Source organism: Heterodontus francisci, chromosome 3 (assembly GCF_036365525.1).
Source record: "Heterodontus francisci isolate sHetFra1 chromosome 3, sHetFra1.hap1, whole genome shotgun sequence".
In the NCBI taxonomy this organism is placed as follows: domain Eukaryota; kingdom Metazoa; phylum Chordata; class Chondrichthyes; order Heterodontiformes; family Heterodontidae; genus Heterodontus; species Heterodontus francisci.
In genome coordinates, this window is record NC_090373.1 from 86,280,773 (window position 1) to 86,304,929 (window position 24,157).

Below are 24,157 nucleotides of genomic sequence, written 5' to 3' on the forward strand. Positions count from 1 at the left end.
AACTTTCAAATGTGCTTCATGATGCATTTTACAGTACAGCAATTTCTCCAAAAGGAATTCCTCCGTTAGAGTGTGGAATCTCAATGTGCCTTTAACCTGTACTGCTGTAGCTGGAGCTTTGAAGCAGTAATTGAGATAGCTACAGGCTAAAGGCAGGCTCATTGCTTAGGCCAGCAGTGCAGTTTCCTAGTTGCCAGCCTGTAAGAACCTTTTCAAACCATGAGTGAAGATATAGCACCTTTCATGACCTCAGGATGTCCCAAAGCGCTTTACAGTACTTTTGAGGTGCAATCAATGTCATAAGGTAGGAAAAGGCGGCAGCATTTTTATGCACAATATGATCCCACAAACAGCAATGAGATATATGACCAGTTAACCTGCTTTTCAGTGATGTTGGTTGAGGGATAAATATTGAGGAGGACGCCGGGAGAACCCCCTTGCCCTTCTTCAAATAGCGCCATGGAATTGTTATATCTGTCTGAGAGGGCAGACTTGGTTTAACTTCTCATCTAAAAGATGGCACCTCTGACAATGTTGCACTCCCTCAGTAATGCACTGGAGTGTCAGCCTGGATTATGTGCTCAAGCCTCTGCAGTGGGACTTGAACCCAGAACTTACTGACACTGTGGCAAGAGTGCTAGCAACTGAGCCATAGCTGATAATTTGAGTAGCCAGAAATGCATTGCATTTGTGATTATTTTTTTTCTGTTCCAGTGGTGTGCAATCAGCTTCATAATGTGAAAATAGAAGTTGCTTTATAGCATAAATATATCTTAAATTATAGGGCTTTGATGCTTTAAAGCAAAAAGCTAGAAATATTGTTAGAAATTTTATCATATGAACATTTAACATGGCTGCATTCCACTCCATTTCAAAACTAAAATACTGGAGAGAGGAATTTGATATGTGAGTGAGCATTTGTGTGGTAGTGTCGCTGATAGCAATTTTTATCCCTGAGTTTTCAGCCTTTGATATATTACAAGGTATCTGCCCACAAAGTGGAAAACTCAGTTTGCAACAGTTTTTTGTATGTTAAAGTCTAGTTCTCTTGAGTTTCTATTACTACTGGCTAATGCCTGTTGTGCTATTCATAATTACTTTGCAATATTTTCAGAGAATAAGGTGTTACACAATATTTTTTCTTTTCTGACACAGCATCAATGTAATAGAACCTGAATTTATATAGCACCTTTCATGAGCTCAGGATTTCCCAAAGCATTTTATGCAAATGAAGTACTTTGAAGTGCAATCACTGTTGTAAAGTAGGACACAAGGTAGCCAATGTGCACATAGCAAGCTCCCACAAACAACAATATGGTAATGACCAGATAATCTCTTGTAGTGATGATGATTGAGGGATAAATATTGGCCTGAATGCCAATATCCATGCTCTTTGAAAATGCCAGGGATCTTTTATCTCCATCTAATCAACAGGCGGGGCCCGGGTTTAATGTCTCATTTGGAAGATTGTACTTCCTATAGTGCAGCATTCCCTTTAGTATTACACTGGAATGTCAGCTTAGATATCATACTCAAGAATCTGGAGTGGGATTTGTACACTCAACCTTCTGACTCAGAGGCAAGAATATTACCAACTGAACAAGGCTGACTCTAGTTCTTAAACGTAGTGCACAAAGGTGGATTTAAGGTAGAAAGAATTGGCCTTCAATTTATAATCATCTTTAAAAATCCTTATACATTCTGAAACTTTAATCTGCTCATAGCAGGGAAAGTTTACCAGCTCTGAACATATGAATTAGTTTGTTGAATCAGTGCTTCTTTTCAAGGAGCAAAACTCTTCACCCAAAGATGTGAAGTACGAGTGCTTTGGTTCTCAAGGCAAACCGCTGGAGGATCATGAGCATGTACCTTCTGGATGGAGGGTAAATTGTGTCTGCTTCTGTTCCTGAGACTGTTATTGCTGTCACTCCTGGCTCTTAAGGAATTCTTGCTGCAAGTCTCAGTTCCTATCTCACTTGAAGGTGTGATTTTTTTTTCTTCTGTCCCTTGGTAGGAATTTTTTTATTTTGTGCTGGATGAGGTATATTCACCCACAACGTGCAGTAATGTCTGCTCCTGAAATGAAGCATCATCCCCAGATCACAGCCAGGAACCATTGGGCAGCTGGAAGAAGCATCAGAGGAGAAGGGAGAGTCCCTTTGCAGCTGGGTGGGAGTGCTGAAGGAAGGAAGAGATTATCTTTGGATTCTGATGGCAGGCAGAAGGACCTGAAGAGGATAGGAGTGCTTCCAGGTGTAGGGTGACATTTTAGTAATTAGTGAATAAATGTTGACCAGGGCAACACCCCTGCTTTTTGAATAGTCCATTGAATATTTTACATCAGGCAGGGTCTCAGTTTAATGTCTCATCTGAAAGGTGGCACCTGAAACAGTGCAGTTGTACCTCAGAACTGTAGCCTAAATTATGGCTCAAGTCCTGGAGTGGGGCTTGAAGCCACAACCTCCTGACTCAAAGACTGGTAACTCAATGTTACCATTGAGCCAAGCAGATATTTGATACTAAATATGATGGAGAGTAAAATCAGAAGTGGCAGCTCAGCAATTACAGAGCAATTGCACAAAACATGCAAGTGAGCAGAACAATGATAGGTAAAGTTTGATACAGATTTAACTTAATGCACATAGGAAGGAAAGATGGTGATGTATGTACTCCATGAATGGTAACATTCACCTCTGAGTCAGAACGATGTGAGTTCTAGCCCCACTCTGGGATGAAGTTAAAGACAGATCTTGAAAGAACTTGCATCTATGTAAACATTATCATGTGCTCAGATACACTAAAGCTCTTCACAGCCACAGAGTTATTTTTGAAGTCTTCGCTGTTATGTAGGAAAATATGACCATAAAGTTGCTTGCAGGAAGGTCCTGCAAACAACTAATGGGATAAATGACCAGTTATTGTGCTTTGGTTAAGGGACAAGTATCACTCCCCTGCTTGGCAGATAGTGCCATGGGATCTTTACTTCCACCTGAACAGGCAGTCATGGCCTCAGTGTAGCAAGTCATCCAAAAGCTTTTGGAACATTTGACATTGCAGTATTTCCTTGGTCTGCACTGAAGTATCAACCTAGATATGTGATGAAGTCCTGGCGTGTGCCTAGATTCTCAAACTTCTTTCTCAGATGAGAAGGTACCACTAAACCTTGATGATCTAGGACACAGGTCATACTACATTTAATGCTAAATATGTCCAACCAATGCAAAACCACATTCGGTAAAACCATTAGAATGGCAAACTTCATAGCCAAAACATTGGAATACATGTCAGGAAACCATGATCAAACTACATTTTCCTGCTATATCCAGTTCCAATCACCAAGGCACAAGGGCGACATTCAAGTTTTGGAAACAGTGTGGGGAAAGCCATAAGGCGATTGGAAAGACTGAAGATACTTGGAATTTTCAGCTATGAAAGGCAGGCATCTGAGAGTGATCTTCTGGATATAGATGTAGATTGTAAACAGTATAGAAATGGTAAATCTGAAAAATTATTTTTAAGTTAAATTGTGAAAATAGGACAAAGGACCACTGGTTCAAACTAGTTGACAGTAAATTTAGGACTGATATTGGAAATTCACAGAGTGTTTCACACCTGGATTGAACTCCTGAGTAGCAGAGGTGAAAACCAGGGTATCACTTAAGAACCACTGGTTTTATTTTGGATGACTAAACTAAGATGAGCCTGAATAGCCTTCCTCATCCATAATTATATTGTGAAATTGTGAGGTATAATCAGCTAAGATTAAAATTCTGTCTATCCTGCCTCCATATTCGAACAATACTACTTATTGAGACGTTTATCTGTTTCCCAAACCAGGCATTTTGTGGCTTCTTGGCATGAGTTTGCCAATTTATGTCATGTTAGGGACCATTTCGTGGGATCAGAGTCCTAGTTTGATTTGAACAACTCTGCCTGTTCGGAATCACCTCACCTCTGCTGGATGCTGGCTCTGATGACTACCATGAGGCTGAGATCAATAACTCACTTATGTGAAGGGATTATAGATTCATACTGTACTACTCCATGGTACAACATGCTGAACTCAATGCATTGTAGTGCCATATTATCACTTTTGTTTCGGTGGTGCCTGTGTAGCCTGTCAATTATGGTTTACTTATCCTTCGCCTTGGAGGATATTAAAGCATTTATTATTTTATCTTTTGTATATTTTACCTTTTTCCCAGAATAATACATTGAGAAGCTAAAATGCGTTGTATTTTTTAAGTCACGCTTTGGTTTATGTTGTACACGTTTGTTGGAGGTGGAGGATGAGCGGGAGGAGAATGGTTAGAGTTCCACTCGGAGTCTTATGGAAGATAGCAGGTTGCGTTTCATTGTGTGAAGTAGCCTATACTTGCTTGTATTATAATTTAATATCAGAATGTGTGTAGATTATCTATGAAGCTGTATTGTGTTTTCTTTCAGTGCCTTGCTTTACCTGCAGGAAATAGTAGAGGAAATAAAATCACCTTATAAAGTAGATGATGTGGCTGACTGTGCAAATGATAGTGAACCAGACCAATCTCGATATCAATCGCTATCTGAACCTCAGTCCTCCCCTAAACGAAGAAGAGGAAAGAAGAGGAAAAAATTCGATGATGTTTTTGATGACTTGTCAGATGACAAAGATTTTGTGGTGTCTGATGGAATAACTGATGAGGAAGAGGAGGAAGAAGAATTTAGCGAAGTCGAACTACGCAGTGATGTTTCTGAGTATGATCTGAATGACCTACACGATGGGGATGGTCAGAAACAAAGAAGGATTTCAATAAATGTGAGTTATTTTACATAACAGTCCATCTCTGTAGTCATCTGCATGTAACCATATTCCTGGAATAACTTCTGATGCTGTATTCTCAGCATGGAGTAGAACTTCGCACAATTGCCTCCATAGTCTGCACTTTTGTTAATGTTTTGGGACCGTTTGCAATTGCGAATTGAAAATGATTAATTTGTTGGGTGGTATAACTATAGGGGTAATTTTAAGGCTACCTGTATGTGGGCAGGCAGTTAAAATTGTCCTGGTGACCTAATGCTCACGTCCTGCATGGGTATTGCCACCTTCAATTTTAACCTGCTCTTCTGAGTTGGTGGCAAGGACATCACCTGAAGCTGGTAGAGCCCAACTTTATATATGCAGATCAAAGTCTGATGATGTCATTGGTTTCCCCTACTGTAATTTTAACTCTGGTCTTGGCATGGAAGATGTGTGACTTTCTCACCAGGAAAGGGCAAAGACACGAGGATTTAGAACCAAAAGAGACCATTTTAAGGTCTTTTTTTTTTACTTTCCTTGTGTTGCCAGGAGGGGCTCCACAAGGAAAGTTTTGGCCTCCCTTTACCCGGATTGCCTCCCTTCAGTGCTGCCCAGGATACCGCTTTTGACCACCAGTCAGCTCCCTTTTGGCCAGGCAGCTGACTAATGGCATGCAGATCAGGCCTGCGAGTTAAAATCGTCCAGGCCTTTTGCTACCAGGGTTTGGGGAAGGATTGGGGCTTGCCTTGTTCTCCTACCCACCTGAATCGCATTGCAGGTTGCAATTAGGGACTGATGTTAGATTAGATTAGAGATACAGCACTGAAACAGGCCCTTCGGCCCACCGAGTCTGTGCCGAACATCAGCCACCATTTATACTAATCCTACACTAATCCCATATTCCTACCAAACATCCCCACCTGTTCCTATATTTCCCTACCACCTACCTATACTAGTGACAATTTATAATGGCCAATTTACCTATCAACCTGCAAGTCTTTTGGCTTGTGGGAGGAAACCGGAGCACCCGGAGAAAACCCACGCAGACACAGGGAGAACTTGCAAACTCCACACAGGCAGTACCAGGAAACGAACCCGGGTCCCTGGAGCTGTGAGGCTGCGGTGCTAACCACTGCGTCACTGCGCCGCCCATGTTTCTGGTGAATTACACAGATCTCCATAAGTCGGGTGAGGTGGATAATTTCTTGTGATTGTTCATTTTGTTCACCTCATTTAAAAATGAATACATTTGAAAACTATTCCCCTCCTTTCTTTTCCCCCGCCCTCCCCCGCAAAAACTGGAGAAGTTGAGATCCGTGGATTTTGTTTTATAGAGTTCCCTTGAAGTTCTTGTATGGAAGCATTCTAGCACAACTGTAAGCCAACTGACTCTTCTACCCCTCCATTCCAGCTGGCCAAAGATGCAACAGGAAACTTGTGATTCTGCCATTGTCAACCAGGGTGGCAAGCATTTTCTGTGTTTAGGAAAACAAGTTACAGAAAAGCATTTAATTTGCAGAAATAAATATCCAGTTTGGATTAGAAGCAGTAGATCATGCTTCACTAGACTACCAGAATTTTTTTTTTTTTTTTGAAGGTTGAGGGTTTATTGGTTGATATCATTTACTTGGATGTTCATGTTTGAAAATTGTGAACAAATCAACGGCAAATTAGTTCTGGATTGTAAACAGAACTGAAGTTGATGATGGATAAGGAGAGTTCTGATGAGCAGAGGCGAAAACAACAACTTGGATTTATATAATGCCTTTAATGTGCAAAAACATACCAAAGCACTTCACAAAGACATAATCAAAAAATGAAAACTGATCTAATGAAAGAGATATTAGGAAAGTTGACCTGAACCTTGGTCAAAGAGGTGGGTTTTAAGGAGGGTTTTAAAGCTAGAAAGACTGAAGGATGGGACCTAGATGGCTGAAACATGACTGCCAATGGTGGGGCAAAGGGAGGGATGGGTGCACAAGAGACAGAGGAACAGAGTTTGGTGGAGGTTGTAGGGCTGACACAGGTTACAAAGATGGAAAGGGGCAAGATCATTATGGTATTCAGGACAAGGATGAGGATTTTAAACTAGTGCAGTTCTGTAGCAGATGGTTCTGGTCTCAATTTGGAGAAGAATATTTATTGTAACAATACATTTCCTGATGCAAGGCTTTATGGTAAAGTGGCGAGAGTAAGGGAGATAAGCAGCACTTGGCAATCTGGGCCTATTAACTGGCTTGGTTAGGGGAAGGCAAGTGGGATTTAATACAGATAAATGTAAGATTTTGGAACAGGAAATGGCAAATATACTTAAATTCATAGGAATTATAGTACAGAAAGGGACTGTTTGACCCATTGTGCCTGTACCAGTGCTACCTCTTCAGCTGGATCGATCCAAAGAAAGTTCATTTCCCTCCCTATTCTCCATATCCTTTTGATATTTTTATTTTTCAAATATTTATCCAGCTCTCTTTTGAATATTGTTATTTATTTATTTTATTTAGAGATACAGCACTGAAACAGGCCCTTCGGCCCACCGAGTTTGTGCCGACCATCAACCACCCATTTATACTAATCCTACATTAATGCCATTACCCTCTCACATCCCCACCTTCCCTCAGTTCCCCTACCACCTACCGATACTAGGAGCAATTTATAATGGCCAATTTACATATCAACCTGCAAGTCTTTGGCTGTGGGAGGAAACTGGAGCACCCGGTCACAGGGAGAACTTGCAAACTCCGCACAGGCAGTACCCAGAATCGAACCCGGGTTGCTGGAGCTGTGAGGCTGCAGTGCTAACCACTGCACCGCTGTGCCGCCCTTTTTTACGTGCCTCAATAGCCACTTTTGGTTAAGCATTCCATATGATGAATGTCTTTTGGCATGGATGGAAAAGGATTTAAATGTAATTGTTGGATATTAATAAAGTTGGTGAAGATTCAGAGAAAGAATGGTGGAAATTATAGCACAGATGGAGGCCTATTGCACCTGTGCTGATGCTAGTTCTCAATGAGAGCTATCTACTCTAATGCCCTTTTCCTGCATTCTTGCTTTTCAAATGCTTCCAAAATCCCATTTAAATGATAGTGTATGTCAATATCCACGTGTTAAAACATTCCATGTTCTAATAATCCTTTATGTGGATGGGAAAAATCCTAAATTTCACCTTTGTTCATGCATACAAACATATATAAAAAAAGAAGAATCGGGAAAGACCAAGCCTGCCCTATGCAGATATGACGCAGCCATATACATATTGACGGGTGCACCCCCTCCCCCCTATTCACAGAATTTCTTAGGAGAGGCAGGAAAAAACAATAAATCAATCGATCAATCTGTGACACAGGGTCTCCTCCCCACTGATCCCCACCTTAATGGGATTTTCAGTGCTTCCCCCAAAGAGGTGTGGAGTGCCTGTGTCTGCAAAAAGCATTGAAAAACCACAGCTTTGGTAATGAGGCAGCAGGTTTTCCTCCTTATGATGTTGTCAATGAGCCAGATCACATTTTCAGCTCACCCTTAAAGCAACCATATATTGTAAAACTTCGGTCACAGATAGATCAAACCAGATAGGGGTGGCAGATTTCCTTCCATGCAGGACATCAGTGAGCCAGTTGAGTTTTGTTAATAGTCTGGCAGCTTTCAAGGTAATTATTTTTCCCAGTGCTAGCCCACAAACTACCAATTGTACTGAGTTCCATTTCACAACTTGCCATGATGGGATTTGAATTTACAACCATCTGGATTGCTATTCCAACACCTTAACCAGTACACTAATTTTTGAGTTCAGTATTGCTGGCAGGCTTCTGAGTTTAATTTGAGAGTCTTTCAACTTCATATCAGTGGCTCTGATACAGAGTGACAAAAATATCTAAAGCTATAGACAATGTTTTCATTGTAGTGGCATACCTCCAAAGGAGAGGATCACAGGGATTGTGTTCCTTTGAATGTGGCTTTCTCAGTAGTTTGGAAAAACCACACAAATGTCACTATTTCCATGGTGCTGTAACTTAAAGGTGAATTATGACATTTTTTCTCATTAGTGGCATTGTTCTGTTGAAGTCATTCCAGTTATTGATGGTCTGATAATTGTCTGTTTTGGTATTATAAATAATTAGAAGCCTTTTTTATTAATCTAGAAGAATAGTCTGCCATACAAACATTCATAATGGAAGGATTACTCGTGCAATCTTCACTTATGCAGGCTCATCTGGCTAACAAGTAATCGTCAGGTTTGGCTGTTGCCATTGCCTTCAATCTTGTCTGGGCCTGCCGAACATCTTTAGTTGATGGTTTCAAGGGCTTCAAATTTGGATTATCCCTTGGAGTACTCAGAATTTAAGGAGGAGGCAGTAACCTTTTAGGTTTGACTTTGGCACCCAATGTCAGCTTTAGGTATTGCCAGCTCAGTTATAGCATGACCAGGTTCAGAGTAAAGCTCCCTTTATTTTTGCCCCAAAAGTGGCTTAAAGGAAACTAACAATAATGGTTTGGTAATTCAAATGTGCATGTGTGTGTTTTTAATGATATAGGGCAGACTAATTAATTCAATCAGTCTGCACACAGTGCTAATGTGATGCAATTGAGTAATTTGTGTTGATCAGATATTGTGTTGCTCGTACATAAAGTCACAAGTTGTGGCCCTTCGTCACTTCACAAGTCTCTTTAGAAATGGCCAAGATCAAATCTTCAGTTCAGTGTAATTATATCAGCCAATAATTATATTATTTGCTCGCACTATACAGAGGTTAATCTCAAGTAATGCTTTAGGTTAGTGCAGAGTTTGATGATTAAACTAGTTTTATTTGGGGCCTTTTTGGCCTGAATTTTGGCTTTTGTAGAAAGGCATGTCTGTAAAGGAATAACTATTTTAAGTATTTTATTTTCAGAAACAATCTTGTAGTACAAGACGTCGGTTGTCTGGAAATTTTGCAAATGGCCTCCCTAATACTATAATGGTACCAGTATGGGAAGCTACGACAATTACAAGAAAGCAGTAAGTCTCAGAGCTTCCTTTTCAATGAGAAAAATAAATGAACAACTAAACTCTTCTAATGCACTCATGGGTGTAATTATATTTTAGATTTTGAAAATGCAGTTTGGATAATGTATGTATTTCTTTTGGGACTTGGGATATTTTACAATGTTAAAGAAGTAAGTGAACAGATTAAAGCATTCACAGTTCTGAAGAAGGGTCACTGACCTGAAACGTTGGCTCTGCTTCTCTCTCCACAGATGCTGCCAGACCTGCTGAGTATTTCCAGCATTTCTTGATTTTATTTATTATTAAAGCATTCACAAGATCTGAATGCCAGTAGATGCATTTCTTGCTCGCCTTTCTCTTGCCTATCACGCTATCTTTCATTTGTATCCTACATGTAAAAATATGTATATCTTCTTCCAGTGTCACTCCTGCATCCACAGGAAGGTGTTTCTTAAACAAAACTTTGGAGGCCTCTGATGAATGCTGAGGCACAAGGTGTGCCCCCTCATTGTGACTAATTTCTCAAAGGGGTCCTTTAACAGACATTAGGCCCCTAATTTACTTAGCATAATGCTTGGAGGACAGAGAAGAGAAACTAATGGAGGTGCTAACGTAGGATGTAGTTGTGGACAGATTTATAAATTAACGTGAAAATTTTAAATTCTGTATGTTGGTGTGGAGTAGCCTATGGACGTATGGGTCAGGATTGTGGACAGCAGAGTTTTGTATAATTTAGAGTTGATGTAATGTGGAGCTCGGAAGGCTGGTGAGGAAATCATTGGTGGAGTCAGCTGCAGAGGTAACCAAAGTGTAAAGTTACACAGATTTTTGATCTACAAGGAAGTTGAGGGTTATGGGGGCTGGCAGGAAAGTGGAGTTAAGGCCACAATCAGATCAGCCATGATTTTATTGAATGGTGGAGGAGGCTTGAGGGGCCGAATGGCCTACTCCTGCTTCTATTTCTTATGATCTTACAATTATGTTAATGCTGTTTGAGGTTGCAGAGATAGGATTGAGAGGGGTTGTGGAGGGATTTGAGAATGAGGCTGAGGATATTAATGCATTTGGGTTAAGGGGATCCAGTGTAAGTCAACAAGGGTGAGCTGTCAGTAGTGGTGTGGACAAAGAAGGACACAAGCAGGAAGTAGAAGTAATTGGCCTTGGTGATGAATAAGAATGAGGTTTGACACTGGTTAGGATTAAGCGAATTTGAACCTGGTTGTACAATGGTTTAGTCTGAGTAAGTACCCGGGGAGGGAGAAGGATTTTGGGGCAAGGGTGGAGTTTACCTAATGATTAGATGGTGAATATTCATGCTCAGCCGTAACAAGATATAAAGCAAGTAATCTGGTCATTAAAGGGCAACATGGAACCAAGGCAAAGGAGGAAGCCAACGATAGAACTTTGGGGTACTCGTGAGGTGACCATCTAGGGACGAGTAAAGCCTTTGCTGGATGTGTGTTCGGACAGATGGGATTGGAACCAAGCAAGAGTAGTTTTTTGTTATATATAAACAAAGTGATTATTGACAACGCAGCCAGCAGCTGACGTCATCAGACTGCGCCATTCTGCGCACATGTGCAGATTGGCTCCTACTCTGCTCATGCGCTGCGTTCCACATTGCCAGGACTGGTTGGCGCATGCACAGATTACCGTCATCGAGTAACGCATGCAGAGAGCGGGGGTGGGTGAAGCGAGGAGAGAACGGGGGTGGGGGAAGCGGGGAGAGCGCGTCCGCAGACCTTGGTGGTGGCGGCGGGTGCGCTCTCCTCCTCCCCTGGCCCGCCCGCTCGCTCTCTCCATCACCACCCCTTCCGGCCCGCCTGCTCACTTTCTTCACACCCCCGGGCTGCCCTGCACGCTTGCTCTTTCTCCCCTGCTCGCTCGCTCTCCCCCTGCCCATCCGCTCGCGCTCTCCCTCTTGCCATTGTGTGCTGCCATGTGTTCAGGTTGCCTTCGTGTGATTATTTGAGCAGCGCCAACTTTAGTCCTGGCAGCTGCTGATGTCGCAGACTTTGACATTTTAGTGGCACAGGCTGCAGTTGCGCATGTGCCACTGCAGCGCCATCTAGTTGTATCGTCAGCAAACGCAGCCATATATAAATGACTTGGATCCTGGAATACAGAGTAGACTCTCATAATTTGCTGTTCACACCAAACCTGGAGGTGAGGTAAACAGCGAGACTGATATGAACCACCTGCAGCAGGACATGGGAGCATAGGAGCAGGAGTAGGCCATTCCGCCTGTTGAGCCTGCTCCGCCATTCAATTAGATCATGCTGATCATCTACCTCAACGCCACTTTCCCCAGATCCCTTGATGTCATTCGTATCCAGATATCTATCGATTTCTGTCTTGAACATGCTCAATGATTGAGCTTCCACAGCCCTCTGGGATAGAGAATTCCAAAGATTCACCACTCTCTGTGAGAGAACTTACTCCTCATCACAGTCTTAAATGGCCTGCCCCTTATTCTGAGACTATGTCCCCTGGTTCTAGACTCACCAGCCAGGGAAAACATCTTATCTACATCCACCCTGTCACACCCTGTAAGAATTTGGTAAGTTTCAATGCGATCAGCTCTCATTCTTTGAAAATCTAGAGAATACAGGCCCAGTTTTCTCAATCTCTCCTCATAAGACAATCCCGCCATCCCAGGGATTAGTCTGGTGAACCTCCTTTGCACTCCCTGTATGGCGAGTATATCCTCAGATGAGAAGACCAAAACTCAGTACTCCAGGTGCGATCTCACCAGGGTTTTATACAATTGCAGCAAGACTTCTTTACTCCTGTACTCAAAATCCCTTGCAATGAAGGCCAACATACCATTTGCCTTCCTAATTGCTTGCTGCACCTGCATACTAGCTTTTAGTGACTCATGAACAAGGACACCCAGGTGCCTTTGAACATCAACATTTCCCAACCTCTCTCCATTTAAGAAATACTCTGTCTTTGTTTTTTTTCAACCAAAGTGGATAACTTCACACACATTCACATTATATTCCATCTGCCATGTTCTTGCCCATTCACTTAGCCTGTACAAGTCCCCTTGAAGCCCTTGCATCCTCCTCACAATTTACATTCCTACCTAGTTTGTGTCATCAGCAAATTTGGAAATATTACATTAGGTCCCCACATCCAAATCATTGATATAGATTGTGAACAGCTGTGGCCCAAGCACTGACCCAAGCTAGTAACAGCCTGCCATCCTGAGAATGGTCCGTTTATTCCTACTGTCTGTTTTCTGTCTGTTAACCAATTCTCAATCCATTGCAGTATATTATCCCCAACCTCATGTGCTCTAATTTTATTTACTAACCTCCTGTGTGGCTCCTTATCAAAAGCCTTCTGAAAATCCAAATACACCACCTCCATTGGTTCTCCTTTATCTATGCTACAAGCAACATCTCAAAAAAAAAACTACCAACAGGTTTGTCAAACATGATTTTCCTTTCGCAAGTCCATGTTGACTCTGCCCAAGCATATCATTATTTTCTAAGTGTCTAGTTATCACATCCTTTATAATAAATTTTCACTACTACTGACGTCAAACTAACAGGTCTGTAGTTCCCTGTCTTCTCTCTCCCTCCTTTCTTAAATATTTCTTAAAATTTGCTACTTTCCAGTCTGCAGGAACTTTTCCAGAATCTATAGAATTTTGAAAGATAATCCACTATCTCTATAGCCACCTCCTTCAACACTCTGGGATGTAGCTCATCTGATCCAGGGATTTAACAACCTTCAATCCAGTTAATTTTTTGTGTACTACCTCTTTATAAATACTAATTCCTTTCAGTTCCTTATTTTCACAAGTCCCTTGGTTCCCTCGTATTTCTGGGAAGACAGACATAAATTAATTATTTAGCTTCTCTACCATTTCCCTATTCTCCATTATAAATTCTCCTGTCTGTGCCTGTAATGAACCCACATTTGCCCTTGTTAATCTTTCCCTTTTCACATACCTAAAGAAGCTTTTACAGTCTGCCTCTGTTTTTCGCTAGCTTACATTCATAATCTCTTTTCCTTTTCTTTATCAGTTTCTTGGTTATTTTTTGCTGGGTTCAAAATTGCTCCCAATCCTCAGGCTTACCACTTTTTCTGGTGACCTTATAAGCCACTTCTTTTGATCTAATACAATCTTTAACTTGATTTGTTAGCCACAGTTGATTAATCTTTCCTGTTGGGTTTTTGTGTCTGAGAACAATGTATATTTGTTGTAGGCCATGTAATAGTTCTTTAAATACTAGCCATCGCCTGTCTACTGTCAAATCTTTTCATGTATTTTCCCAATCCACTGTAGCCAGCTTGCCCCTCATACCTTCACAGTTTCCTTTATTCAGATTTAAGACCCTAGTTTCAGAATGAACTATAATAAAAGCAAAATACTGCGAATGCTGGAAATCTGAAATAAAAACAAGAAATGCTGGAAATACTCAGCAGGTCTGGCAGCATCTGTGGAGAGAGAAGCAGAGTTAATGTTTCAGGTCACAGACCTGTTCAGAATGAGCTATATCACTTTGAGATGTAATGTAAAATTCTATCATATTTTGGTCACTTGCCCAAAAGCTCCTTTGCAGCAAGGTTATTAATTAGCCCTTTCTCATTATGTAATACTAAATCTAAAATAGCCCGATCCTTAGTTGGTTCTTCAATGTACTGCTCCAGAAATCCATCTCGTACCCACTCCAGGAATTCATCCTCCACAGCATTAGTGCTGATTAGGTTAACCCAATCTAAATGTAAATTAAATTCGCCCATTATTACTGTATTACCCATCTTACATGCACCTCTAATTTCCAAGATCGATACTGTGCCCAACATTACCACTACCGTTTGGCCGATAAACAACTCCCAAAACTGCCCCTTGCTGTTTCTTAGCTCCACCCAAATTGATTCTGCATCTTGATCCTTCAATCTAAGATCCTCTCTCACCTAATATACTAATCTTGTCCCTTATTAAGAGCACTACCCCACCTCCTTTTCCTTTTGTGCCTGTCCTTCCTAAATGACGAATATCCTTGAATATTCAGTTCCCAGTCTTGGTCACCCTGTAACCAGGTCTCTGTAATGGCAATTAAATCATACTCATTTACCTCTGTTTGTGCCTTCAAATCGTCTATCTTGTTGCGAATGCTGCATGCGTTCAAATAGAGTGCCCTTAACTTTGTCGTCTTAATATTATTCCATATTCTGATCCTATTTGATGCTTGCCTTTGCTTTTTCTCTTTTAATTTTGCTTACTACTTTACTACTTTTCTACTTCCAGTTACCAGTTTTGCTTCCCTCCAATCTTCCCTTCCTGCCACACTCAGATTATGAATTCCCTTATTGCTACTTTGCTCTCTTGCCTTCTCCTTTCCCTCTAAATTATCACATCTTCCCTCACTTGATCCCTCTCTCCAGCTATTTAAAGTCCTCTCTACTGCCGTAGTTATACGGCTCGCCAGAACACTGGCCCCATCACAGTTCAGATGAAGACCGTCCCAACAGTAGGGCTCCCATTTTCCCCAGTATTGCTGTCAGTGCCCGTGAATCAAAACCCATTTCTCCCACACCAATCTTTGAGCCATGCATTTAACTCTCTAATCTTATTTACCCTACTCTATTTTGCTTGTGGTTCTGGTGGTAATCCAGAGATTATTACCTTTGAGGTTCTGCTTTTTAATTTGGCCCCTAGTTGCTGATACTTTCTATGCAGAACCTCTTTCCTAGTCCTACCCTTTCCGATCTCACGTTGACCATGACAACTGGAGTTCCTCTCCAGCCCTGAGCAGATGTCCCAAATCCTGGCACCGGGCAGGCAACACAGCCTTCTGGACTTTTGCTGTAGGCTGCAAAGAACTGTGTCTTTCCCCTAGATAGGCTAGCAGAATGGGCAGAACAATGACAGATGGAGTTTAATACTGACAAGTGTGAAGTGATGTATTTTGGTGGCAGGAATAGGAAACATAGGAGCAGGAGTAGGCCATACAGCCCATCGAGCCTGCCCCCGCCATTCGATATGATCATGACTGATCATCCACTTCAATGCCTTTTTCCCACGCTATCCTCATATCCCCTTATGTCATTTGTATTTAGAAATCTGTCAATCTCTGCTTTAAACTTACTCAATGACTGAGCTTCCACAGCCCTCTGGGGTAGAGAATTCCAAAGATTCACAACCCTCTGAGTAAAGAAATTTCTCCTTATCTCTGTCCTAAGTGGCTTCCCCCTTATTTTGAAATTGTGTCCCCTGGTTCTAGGCTCCCCAATCAGGGGAAACATCTTAACTGCATCTACCCTGTCTAACCCTTCAAGTATTTTGTAGGTTTCAATGAGATCACCTCTCATTCTTCGAAACTCTAGAGAATACAGGCCCAGTTTCCCCAATCTCTCTTCATAGGACAGTCCCACTATCCCAGGAACAAGTCTGGTGAACCTTCGTTACATTTCTTCTATGGCAATAATATCCTTCCTGACGTAAGGGGACCAAAACTGCACACAGTACTCCAAGTGCGGTCTGACCAAGGTTCTATACAATTGAAGCAAGACTTCACTACTCCTGTACTCAAATACTCTTGCAATAAAGGCTAACTTACCGTTAGCCTTCCTAATTGCTTGCTGCACCTGCATGTTAGTGACGTACTGACAAGGACACCCAGGTCCCTTTGTACATCTACACTTTCTAATCTCTTACCATTTAAGAAATACTCTGCACATCTGTTCCTCCTACCAAAGTGGATAACCTCACATTTTCCACATTATATTCCATCCGCCATGTTTTTGCCCACTCAATAAGTCTGTCCAAATCGCCTTGAAGCCGCTTTGCATCTTCCTCACAACACACGTTACCACCTAATTTTGTGTCATCTGCGAACTTGGAAATACTACATTTGGTCCCCACATCCAAATCATTGATATATTTTGTGAACAGCTGGGGCCCAAGCACTGATCCCTGTGGTACCCCACTAGTCACACCCCGCCAACACGAGAATAACCCGTTTATTCCTACTATGTGCTTTCTGCTTGTTAACCAATCCTTAATCCATGCCAGTATATTACCTCCTATCCCATGTGCTTTAATTTTGCTAACCAACTTCCCGTGGGGACCTTATCAAAAGTCTTCTGAAAATCCAAGTATACCGCGTCCACCAACTCCCTTTTAACAATTATGTTAGTAACATCCTCAAAAAAATTCCCAACAGGTTAGTCGAACATGATTTCCAATTCATAAATCCATGTTGACTATGCCCAATCAGATCATTATTATCCAAGTGTCCATTCATCAAATCCTTTAGAATAGATTCTAGCATTTTCCCAATGACTGATGTAAGGCTAACAGGTCTGTAATTCCCTGTTTTCTCTCTCCCTCCCTTCTTAGATAGTGGGGTGACATTTGTGACCTTCCAATCTGCAGGAACCGTTCCAGAATCTACAGAATTTTGGAAGATGATCACCAGTGCATCCACTGTCTCCATAGCTACCTCTTTCAACACTCTGGGATGTAGAATAAGTCCTGGGGACTTATCAACCTTCAGCCCCATTAATTTCTCCAATACAACCTTCTTACTAATGCTAATTTCCTTCAATTCCTCATTCCTCCTAATCCTTGGATCTCTAATTCTGGGAGATTTCTTGTATCTTCCTCCGTGAAGGCAGAGACAAAGTAATAATTTAGCTTCTCTGCCATTTCTCTATTCCCCATTATAAATTCTCCTGACTCTGCCTGTAATGGACCCACATTTGTCTTAGCCAAATGTTTCATTTTTATATTTTTTGCTAGCTTATATTCATATTCTATTCTCCCTTTATCAGTTTCTTTGTCCTCCTTTGCTGTATTCTAAAATCCTCCCAATCCTCAGATTTACTACTATTTCTGGCAACTTTATAGGCCTTTTCTTTTAATTTTATACAATCCTTAACTTCCTTTGTTATCCACGGTTGACTGCCTTTTCTTTAGGGGGTTTTGTGCTTTGAAGTAATGTATAGTTGCAGTAAACTATGTAATATTTCTTTAAAGACTATCTATTGCCTATGTACTGTCATACCTTTTAGTGTATTTTCCCAATCCACTTCAGCCAATTTGCCCCTCATGCCTTCATAATTTCCTTTGTTTAAGTTTAGCACCCTGGCTTCAGGTTGAACTACCTCACTTTCAAACATAATGTAAAATTCTATCATATTATGGTCACTCATCCCTCAAGTTTCTTTTACAACAAGATTATTAATTAGCCCTTTCTCATTACATAAAACTAGATCTAAAATAGCCTGTTCTCTAGTCAGTTCCTCAACATACTGCTCCAGAAAACCATCCCTAAAGCACTCCAGAAACTCGTCCTCCACAGCATTAGTGCTCATTAGGTTTACCCAGTCTATATGCAGATTGAACTCACCCATGATTACTGTATTACCCATGCCACATGCTGCTCTAATCTCCTGATTAATATCATGGCCCACACTACCACGACTGGTGCCTATGCATATATATACTTAATGGCACAGTTCTAAAGAGTGTGCAGGAACAGAGGGACCTTGGGTTGCATGTGCATCGATCTTTGAAGGTGGCAGGACATATTGAGAGAGTGGTTATTGAAGCATTTGGGATCTTCGGCTTTATAAATAGAGGCGTTGAGTACAAAAGCGGGAAAGTTACGCTGAGTCTTGAAAAAGCTCTGGTTAGGCCCCAACTGGGTTATTGCATCCAGCTCTGGTCACCACACTTTAGGAAAGATGTGAAGGCTCTTGAGAGGGTACAGGAGATTTACCAGAATGGTTCCTGGAATGGGGGATTTTAGTTACAAAGTTAGGTTGGAAAATCTGTGTTTGTTCTCCTTAGAACAAAGGCGATTGAGGGGAGATTTAGTAGAAGTGTACAAGATTATGATAGGCTTAGATTAGTTAGACAAGGAAAAACTGTTCCCATTAACATGGTACAAGGACTAGGGGACACAGATTGAAAGTTTTGGGCAAAAGATGCAGAGGGAATATGAGGAAGCACTTTTTATGCAGCGGGTGGTAATGACCTGGAACTCGCTGCCACAAGGGTGGTGGAAGTAGAGACGATCAGTGACTTCAAGAGGAAGTTAGATGGCCACCTGAGAGAAATAGACTTTCAGGGCTATGCGGATCAAGCCGGGGAGTGGGACTGACTGCATAGCTCTGTGAAGAGCCAGCATGGACTCGATGGACAGAATGGCCTCCTCCTGTGCCGTAAATGACACTATGACTCTGGTTTGTAGAATTGGACGACAGAAGATAAGCAGTAGAGGAGAGTGATTGATTCTGTGTAAGAATATGAAGAGGCTAAGGAGAATAATGAGTGAAAACATATATATGGAAACAGAAAGGATGTAATTAGTTACTTAGACCAGGCAGTCTGGGTACTGCAGGGTGGAAATCAGACTCAAAGTTTTCAAAAGGGAATTGTGGTAGATGTGAGCATGTGGGTGGGTGACGACAATTCATTGCGTGCCTTAAGAGTAAAGGATGGTTAAACATTGCACAATATGGGATTGCCGAGAGTGGGAACCTCAGACACCCGGGACTGAAAAGGAGGAGAGTGCAGCAGCTGATTGGAGAGCATGGGCCCCCAGGCACCAGGGATTGAAAAGGAGCAGGAGAGCAGCCCCAGCTGACTAAACAGAGCCGGAGCCCCGTGCACCAAGGATTGAAAAGGCGCAGTAGTAAAGAGCAACAGCTGATCGGAGAGATCGTGGGAGCCCCAGGCAGCGGCAGAGAAATCAAAAAGTGGCATCAGAATCAGCACACAGGAAAGAACAGATCCTGAGGCTTTTAAGGCAAATATATAGGTTAAGTATCTGTGATCAGATAGATGAGACTGAACCGAATGGGAGGGGGAAAAAAATCACAAAATGATGTCACAGGTCAAGGATTTACATGGAGGGGAGCAGAGGGAGGGAGAGAGAGTGGTTAAGATCACTCCTGACAAATGGCCATCTATCCGAATACTCCACATCGCTACAGTGAGGGTTGGGGGGAGGGAAGGAGCACAGAGCGGGGGAGCACAGAGAGAGGGGGGAGTGATCAAGATCACTCCTGACAAATGGACATCTATCTGGCATACTCCACATCGCTACAAGTGTGCAGGCCGACATTGATTACTTGTAGAAACAAGAAAATGCTAGGCATCTCACTAAATTAGTGTCCAACATAGTGATGAGAAAGTAAGTCAATAAATCAATCTTCTCATTTAAACCTTCAAATGCACATTTGTTGGTCTTTTGATTAATAGTAAGATAGATTTTAATGCCTTTATCTTTCCGAAATTGTCTCACTGGCCCGCTATATAAAACAAAAATTGTAATGTGACCCCTCATGGCACAGGGAATAATCCGGAGATTGCTATATTTGAGGTCCTACTTGCCAACTTTTCAATAGTTCCCTAAAATCTGTCTGCAGGAGCTTATTCACCCCTCTTACCATCTATAGTGCTGTGACCCCCCTCCTCACCCCGTGTCGTTGTTGCAACCCCCCCCCCCCCCCCCCACCATTCTCCCCCTGTCTAGAAATAGGTACTTTTAGGCATGTGATGGCAGTTTTGAAGGAGAGGGAAATGGTATGTGTACAAAGGGAGCCATTAAAGATGAAAATTGGGGAAAGAGAAAAGGTATATGTGGTCAGGAGATGGACATGGTGATGTCTGGTAAGAGTAAATAGGGGATGGGGAGTCAGGGAAGGATTGGGTCAAGAGAGTTCAGGTAGCTGAGTAGATAGTCTAAACGTTGAAAATTTTAAAATCCCATAGCTCAATTTTCTTTTTTACATTGGCAATGCACTTATTGTCAACATAGAAAAGTGCATAACTGAGCTAAATATAATAATTGTTTGATGTTTTTTCTCAACAGTCGAGAGGAACATCATTCCCCATGGGTATTTCCGCATTGGATGCCTTCAACGCAGGACTGGAGTTTTCTTTCTCAAAAGTAATAGTTTTACTTTCTTTTTATTGTTTACAGGAAACTCCGTATGATGTATTACAGCTATCAAGTCTTCTTTATGACAAAATGCACATTAGATTTATTTGCAAAGCCTGCTAAACCTGCAGATGGGATGTGATAGGGTTTTCATTGTAAACTAAAGGCCTGCTCAGGTCAGGAAAAAATAAAACCGACCCGAACCCGACAGAACCAAATCAGACCTGGCCCGAGTCCCTCCATTTTTTTTCCCGAGCCCGACCCGACCACCAGAATGTTCACTTTACCTACCTTCCGATTCCGAATCTGCAGGAAGCTGCAGCGTGAGCGTGATGATGTCATAGAGACGCTCACTCACTGCACAGGCTCAGAGTTTCCCACCTTGACGTCCCTGACTCCCAGCTCATATACGCTTTTCAACTTTTGACATTTACTAAACTCAACTTCCCAGCAGAGCAAAATGTAATACTTACTGTGTGTGTCCGATCTGGACCCTGCCCGACCCGAACCGGCCCCAAAAGCCAGACCCGGGTCGGGTAGCAGGCCTTTATTGTAAACATTGCATTAACATTAGTAACACTGCAATTTAGTATCACCTTAACTGGTAACACAACAGCTGCTATTGTAGACTGATGGTTTATGTGCCAGGATGCAGTTACAGGATCAGACCACCAAGTGTCACTGTGGAGCAGTGAACATGAGCAATGTTGGTAAAGCTAAAGAAACTTTTACATTTGGGCTTTTCCCTCCAAGCTGCTCTTTGTATCTTGTTTCCAATTTGTGCTTTGCACCTCTGAGCACACTCCAAGTTCCCCACCTTCCTTTATCATCTTAACACCACAATTGGATCATGCCTTAACCTTCCAAACTCAAGGGAATAGCAGACAAGTTTATGCAACCTGTCCTCATAATTTAAATTCATAAGCTGATATCAATGCTGGTGAATCTGTTGTCCCCCCCCCACCCCACCCTTCAAAGACATTATATAAATTCCTGAAGTTTGGTGTCTAAATAGGAATGGGATCTGTCCAGGCTCTGTACAACTGAAGAATCACTTTCCTCACTTTGGAATTCAAACTCTCTTGAGATAAAGGCCAAATTGAGATCAATGTGCATGTTGGGATCTGCTCACAGGAACTTGTGCTGCTGACACTACCAGGTTTTCCAGAGCGGGGCAGTTACCTACTTTGTATGCTTGTACAATATTAAAGAAACATTGTGCATACCTTCATTTCTTCAAGGTCCTTACAACCACCATTTGGCAGCAAGGAGTGCCTGCTCTGATCAGATGAATCACGGCTTTCTGATCGAGAGAATGGGTCATGTTCTGGTTTTGGGAATCCTAACCCCTGTTCTCTCCTACACCATTGGCATTATCATAGAATGGCTACAGCACAGAGGGAGGCCGTTTGGCCTGTCATGTGCATGCTGGCTCTCTGCAAGAGCAACTCAGCTAGTCCCACTCTCCCGCCCTTGCCCCGTGGCCCTTCAAAGTTTCTCTCTTCAGGTGCTTATCCAGTTCCATTTTGAAAGCTATGATTGAATCTGTCTTCACCAAACCCTCAGGCAGTGCATTCCAGATCTAACCACTCGCTGCATTAAAAAAAAATTCCTTATCATGTTTGTTCTTTTGCCAATCACCTTAAATTGGTCTGCTCTGTTTCTCATCCCTTCTGCAATGGGGACAGTTCCTGTCTATCTACTCTGTCTGGATTTTGAACACCTCTATCAAAGCTCCTCTTAACTTCTCTTTATGGAGAACAACCCCAGCTTCTCCAATCTACCCACAAACTGAAATCTATCATCCCTGGAATCATTCTTGTAATTTTTTTCTGCACCCTCTCTAAAGCCTTCACATCCTTCCTAAAGTCCCGAATTGAACAAAATACTCCAGTTGAAACTGAACCAGTGTTTTATAAATGTTCCTCATATCTTCCTTGCTTTTGTATTCTACACCTCTGTTTATAAAGCCCAGGATCCCGTATGCCTTTTCAACCACTTTCTCAACTTGCCCTGCCACCTTCAATGATTTCTGCACATATACCCCCAGGTCTCTGTTCACCACCCCTTTGGAATTGTGCCCTTTGTTTTATATTGCCTTTCTTCATTCTTCCTGCCAAAATGTATAATTTCACACTTCTCTGCATTAAATTTCATCTGCCACATGTCCACCCATTCCACCAGCCTATCCTCACAGTTTGCAATACTTTCAAGTTTTGTGTCTTCTGCAAATCTTGAAATTATGCCTTGTACACTCAAGTCTAGCTCACTAATATATATCAAGAAAAGCAGTGGTCTGAATACTGATTCCACTGTATACCTTCCTCCAGTCTGAAAAACAACACAAGGCTCGCACCTGACATAGCCAGGTCCCCACCCAATTTGTGGCCCAGCAGCTTCAATTCTACCTAAATTATGTTGTAAGTGCGCCAGAAGGGCCGCATATTTTCACACAGTTCCCTTGTCTTCGTGAGTAAATTCAAGTTTTGTATCCTGTTGACAGAAAGTGCACTCTTGCCTACAGTTCACCATGCCCCATGTCCAGTCTCAACTGTACCAATTAGGGAGGACTCATAAAAATACCAGTGTCTCTGCCTTGAATCTTTTAAATTCCCGAATAGAGATTACTTCATCTGTCCGCAAGAAGGCAAAGAGGAATATTCGTTATCCCAATTCCCTCTTGTTTATCACTTACCAGTTTGCATTATTCTCTCCTTTTTGATGTTTCTGTGGATATTTGGTCTCAATGTTATTAAAAGGATATAGAAGCACTGGCAATGGTGCAAAAAACATTTACAAGGTTGATACCAGAGCTGAGGATACAACCTTCAGGAAAGACTAAACAGGCTGGGGTGCTTTTCTCCATAAAGGAGAAGAGGGAGAGTTGGCCTGATAGAGATAATTAAAATTATGAAGGGGTTTGATAGGTTAAACGTAGAGATATGTTTCCACTTGTGAGAGAGTCTGAAACTGCGAGGCATAAAAATAAGATAGTCGCTAATAAATCCAATAACTGATTCAGGAGAATCATCTTTACTTAGAGAATGGCACGAATGTGGAACTTGCAGCCACATGAAGTGATTGAGGCAAATAATATGATGCATTTAAGGAGAACCTAGATAAACACGAGAGAGAAAAGAATTGAAGGACATTAATGGAGTTAGATGAAGTAAGGTGGGAGGAGGGTCATGTAGGACATAACTACTGGCATAGGCCTGTTGTGGAAATAGGAGCAGGAGTAGGCCATTCGGCCCTTCGAGCCTGCTCCGCCATTCATTATGTTCATGGCTGTTCATCCAACTCGGTAACCTTTTCCCGCTTTCCCCCCATATCCTTTGATCCCTTTCGCCCCAAGAGCTATAGCTAACTCCTCCTTGAAAACAATGTTTTGGTTTCAACTGCTTTCTGTGGTAGTGAATTTCAGAGGCTCACCACTCTCTGGATGAAGAAACTTCTCCTCATCTCAGTCCTGAAAGGTTT

The 24,157-nt window shown here is 42.0% G+C and overlaps 1 protein-coding gene across 8 annotated transcripts in view; it reads left to right on the top strand.

Moving 5' to 3' along the window:
- gtf3c2 (general transcription factor IIIC, polypeptide 2, beta) overlaps positions 1 to 24,157 on the top strand; it is a 144,830-nt gene that overhangs the window by 5,834 nt on the left and 114,839 nt on the right. For all 8 annotated transcript variants that reach the window (XR_010971192.1, XM_068024076.1, XM_068024081.1 and 5 more), the window contains exons 3-5: positions 4,447 to 4,795; positions 9,670 to 9,776; positions 20,609 to 20,686. Coding sequence is in view for 7 of the 8 variants with exons in the window: in XM_068024076.1 (XP_067880177.1) it covers positions 4,447 to 4,795; positions 9,670 to 9,776; positions 20,609 to 20,686 (534 nt within the window). In the remaining variant the exon portion in view is untranslated. The remainder of the gene's footprint in view (positions 1 to 4,446; positions 4,796 to 9,669; positions 9,777 to 20,608; positions 20,687 to 24,157) is intronic.